The 4,709-nt window shown below is 48.5% G+C and overlaps 1 protein-coding gene across 1 annotated transcript in view; it reads left to right on the plus strand.

Moving 5' to 3' along the window:
• Positions 1–4,703, plus strand: part of Slc20a2 (solute carrier family 20 member 2) — an 85,688-nt gene extending 80,985 nt beyond the window's left edge. The window contains exons 10-12 of the mRNA XM_029480684.1: positions 475–506; positions 835–1,031; positions 3,578–4,703. Of these exons, the coding sequence (XP_029336544.1) occupies positions 475–506; positions 835–1,031; positions 3,578–3,751 (403 nt within the window). The 3' untranslated portion in view covers positions 3,752–4,703. The remainder of the gene's footprint in view (positions 1–474; positions 507–834; positions 1,032–3,577) is intronic.
• Positions 4,704–4,709: the final 6 nt, after the last annotated feature.

The following is a 4,709-nucleotide window of genomic DNA, read 5'->3' on the forward strand; positions in this document are numbered from 1 at the left end:
GGAAAAACAAAGCAAACAAAACAAAATCCACCTCATAGCCAGCAAGCAAAAGCAAACAAAGGGAAGGCCAGAGTCCTACACCCCTCAAGGATATGCCCCAGTGACCCAGACACTCCCACCTAAAGATTACATCACCTCCCAAAGTATCTCACAGCATCCTATGGACCACANTTGGACACGCGGGCCTTTGGGGGGCACAAACTCCAAAACGTGGCCCCTGCCTAACCCCAGATATTCAAGCCCTGAGATCTGCCATCCTCCAGGGTCCTTAGGACATGCACGCACATCCGAAGTGTCATGTTAGTCATCCTGTGGAGCAGCCTGTGGCTGTGTGGTTCAAGGTTAACTAGCAGATCTCAGCTGACAGAATACAACTAAACTTCAGAACTCTCTGATGTAGGAAATCTTTTTTTCTCCGTGTTTCTTGTTTAAACATATTAGGGATTTCTGTTCCTTTTGGTTTCCAATTTTCAGTTCCCCATCCTTAAGATCCATCCTAGCAAAAGGTTGGTTTAGAAGACGAGATTGAAGAAAAATTGGTCATCTGAAGACTGCTAAATTGGTCATCTGAAGATTGCTAAATTGGTCATCTGAAGATTGCTTTTTTGTAATATGTTCACACGTTGTTTAAGACGAGCACCTAGTCTTTCCTTTGCCCCAGTAGAAATGAGTAATTTATCATCTTACTGCACAGCAGGAATTTCTGACCCAGTTGCACACTTCAGGTTGGAAAACATGCTAGGAAAACAAGGTCATGGGCGTCAGCTGCACAGCCCGCTGCCCTGCTGCGAGCAACAGAGTCTTGTTCTCCTAATGGTCATCTGGCTTAGGCAGCCGTCCACAACCAGCTTACAGAATGTTCTGGCAAGACTTCTGCGGCCACGGGGTGTCGGCAAGGCCACACAAAGAGCTCCTGTGACGTTGTCTTCCTGTCCCCCCCACACAGTGGCTTCACTATTGAGCTGGCCTCTGCCTTCACCGTGGTGATCGCCTCCAACATCGGGCTTCCTGTCAGCACCACGCACTGCAAGGTAGGCCCCTGCCAGCCAGAGACTGCCATTCTGAGGGGTGGCAGGTCGGTCCGAAAAGAAGCAGCTACACTNTGTGGTTGGTGTGGGACAGCCAGGCCTGTTTGTTTCCCTAGCACCCGCTTCTAATCCTTCCTGGTCNCAGCAAGGCACCTGCTGTTGAGGCTGTGCCTCCTCAGCACCAGTGAGAGAGCTTCCACTCGCCCCATGCCCCTCACTGTGCCCACCTGCAAGTTCCCTTTGAAGTCGTGTGTGCACTGAGCCTGACTGCAGGTTCCCATGGGATGTGCCCTTCGGTTCCTGCCACTGCGCAGAACTGACCTCAGAGCAGGACAGAAACAAAAGGAAACAAATTATTTCAGAGCAATTATAAGATGTGGCTGCTTCTGGTTTTCCCCTCACATGACCCTTAGGCTGACTCTGTTGCCTTAGAGTCGATTCCAAATGAGGGTCAGGAGGTAGCTCCTGATGCTGGTATGGTGTTATTATGTCCAGTCGTTCACAGGGTCCTCCTAATTGTAATCAATCAGTAGACATCACCATAACANCCAACTTGACTCTGATGTCTGAGGCGACCCCCACTGGGCACCGTTGGAAGTGCAACGGGACGTTGACCNACTCACAAAAGGCAAGGGCGGTTGAGATAGCACTTGCCCAGCCTCACAGATGAGGGAATGGAGGCAGAGAGAGGTTAAGAAGCATTCTCACCCAGGGCTGGCATGGTGCTCTGCTGTTCCCCTCCCTCGTACACAGGAAGAAGGCCAGGAGAGACTGGCACCCCCACTGCTCACCCACGGGGACTGCTCCAATGTCAGGAGGTTTTAAAATAATGAAAGGTTCTTGGGAGGCTCATAATGATAGAGTGTGTCCCTAGCACAACTGAAATCCTGAGTTCAGTCCATAGTGCCACAAAAAATAAATACAAATTACCAAAGAAGCACGGGTTCACTGAAATACTTAAACAAAAAACAGGGTGGCCTATGAGGATAGCCATCTCCCTGTTCTCCACTCTTACTCTGTGCCAAGGAAAAGGCAGCTAGCTTCTCAATTTCCCATTACATTTACTCACTCACTCTGTGTGTGTGTGTGTGTGTGTGTGTATGTGTATGTCTGCACGACATTCATGTGGTGGTCAGAAAACAATCTCAGGGCTCTGTTCTCCCCTTTCACCATGTGGGTGGGTCCCAGGGTTGAACTCAGCTCAGCTGCCCACTTTCTACCATTTTGTAGGCATAAACAGTCACACCTGCCTGGCTTCCCTAGCTGTTGTCACCTATTAGCCATCTTCTCCACAGTAATGGAAAGTGCTGGAATGTAAGTCACATGGAGAGAAACCACTGCCTGGCAATTCCAGCCTCTCTGGAAGGAGACTTGATTAGGAATATGGAGGCCAGTGAAAGGATAGCAGAGAACATGAAGACCCTGTGTTATGTGGAGATGTCACAGTAGAACCATTATGTGCACATAGGTGCATATACTAATTTTAAAAGTTAACTCTCAAGTCGGGCATGGTGGTGCACCAGGGCTCAAGAACCAGAGGAAGGGCAGAATCTCTTGAGTGTGAGGCCAGCCTGGACTACATAGCAAGTTCCAGGCCAGCTTGAGCTACATAGTGAGACCCTGTCTCAAAAAAATTAATTAGTTATTAAGTAAAGTAAAATAAAATCAAACTTTTAATTTTTCACCTTGAATTATAACTTGCTCGATATTTATAGCATAATAGGGACATTTTATTAGGAGATTTATATCTTATTTTTTATAAGACCTTAACAAATATGTGTGTTATTGTTACCAAGGTGCCTGCACTGAGCACATAGTCAATTCTGTTTCCTTGATACAATAAGTAGTACAAGGATGAGCTGTTGGTATGAGCAGGTCCTGCGCGTAGGACCACAGTGGGACGGTGTGTGCAGCAAGGCTAGACAACTAACAGAGGGAAACTGCCCACATCCAAATGAAAGTACAGAAACCTCCAGCTTGATTAGAGAGTGTGTCAAATGGGGCAACACTCACGGAACCTGCATAGCTGCAGGGGAGCAGTGATTTTACAATAATTCTAGTAGGAAACAAGGCTGTCGAGGTGGCTTCGATGGGGGAANGGTGCTTGCCACCAAGCCGGACATCCTGAGTGCTAGGACTGAAGTGGTCCTCTNGTCTCCACACATGTGCTGTGGCATGCACACACCCGCATGCAGTGAATAAATATGAACCCAGTTATTTAAAAATTTAAGGAGGATCCTATCTGGCGAAGACTCAAGCATCTGCTGACAGGTAGAAAGGAAGATGTGGTAGGGAGCATGCNATGCTGCAGGACTGGAGAAGAGTTTCTGTCCTCAAACGCAGCCCGGCAGAGAGCAACCGGGGTGAGAGCATAAATTATGAAAACTATAAAATGATCTCCATAGAAAATAAATGTGGGGCTCGGGTCACATGATGCAGGCTGATGATGTCTTAAACAACTAAANGTCGGTGTTTGTGAAAGTCTCCTCTCCTCTGTGTTGTCCTTTAAAGTAGACCTTATTCCTACTGCCATGTCTCTGCTCCTCCAGGTGGGCTCTGTGGTAGCAGTGGGCTGGATCCGCTCGCGGAAGGCTGTGGACTGGCGCCTCTTCCGGAACATTTTTGTTGCCTGGTTCGTGACTGTGCCCGTGGCTGGACTCTTCAGTGCTGCTATCATGGCTCTCCTCATGTACATATGTGGTCTCTTTTCTTCCAGTCGGTAGACGGCTGGAGGGATGTTCTGACGTGGCTAAGATACTCACACCTCCCACCCTTGCTTTCCCTGACACATGCACACCCCTTCCACACGCCTTCCAGATGGCTTCGTGCCGGCCCTGCTTACCCAGGCCACTGCTCATCTTGCAGAATTAACCTACCTACTGTACATAGTAGCATACATCGAGCTGATGCTGTGATGGCATGATGTGGTGCGGTTACTTACAGTAGATGTGCATTGTGTACCTAGAATAGGCAGCATTTATCTCCAGCAAACGAAGAACGAAAGCAGAGGCATTGCCTAGACCGCAAGACTCTGTTAATTGTATATAATGATTTCAGTGGTGGCAAGTGTCGAGTATAAAATCCTTTTTTAAATACACTGTAATATAAGTGAGATACAGTATACTTAATGCAAACCTGGGCAAGTGCCCAGGCCCTTGAGTGACTGCACAACCCTGGGACAGGCGTTCACAAGTGCTCTCTCTGAAGAATGCGCTCCTGAGCTGTGTCTGAGTTACTGTCATGTGTCACAATGGCTTCTGTAAACTCACACTACTTTTAACCGTCTGCTTCCCGTACACCTTTTTGATTGGAGAAATTTGGAAAGTACCAAAGAAATAGGGGATAACTTGCCAGTGTTACATCTTCCCATTGTTTGTCTCCCTTCCCACGGGCCACGACAGTGAACCTGGTGACATCAGCCACCCACCAGCACCAGCCAGGTGGCTGCCACACCAGATACTGGTAAGCTTGTTCAGTGGCCTTTCCCTGTCACCAGCGTGGATGGCGTANGGCAATGGGGGTGTAGAGTTAAACACTACATACATATCATGTCCCACTCCGGTGTCCTTCCCCGCCGTGCCCTGCGACCTGAAAAGCAGGATCCTTGTTGCCAGCATCAAAGCCAGTGAGCTCTTGATGGGCTCGGATGCTACAAATTCAGGGTTAGCGGGAGGCACTGGC

Source organism: Mus caroli, chromosome 8, assembly GCF_900094665.2.
Source record: "Mus caroli chromosome 8, CAROLI_EIJ_v1.1, whole genome shotgun sequence".
In the NCBI taxonomy this organism is placed as follows: Eukaryota; Metazoa; Chordata; class Mammalia; order Rodentia; family Muridae; genus Mus; species Mus caroli.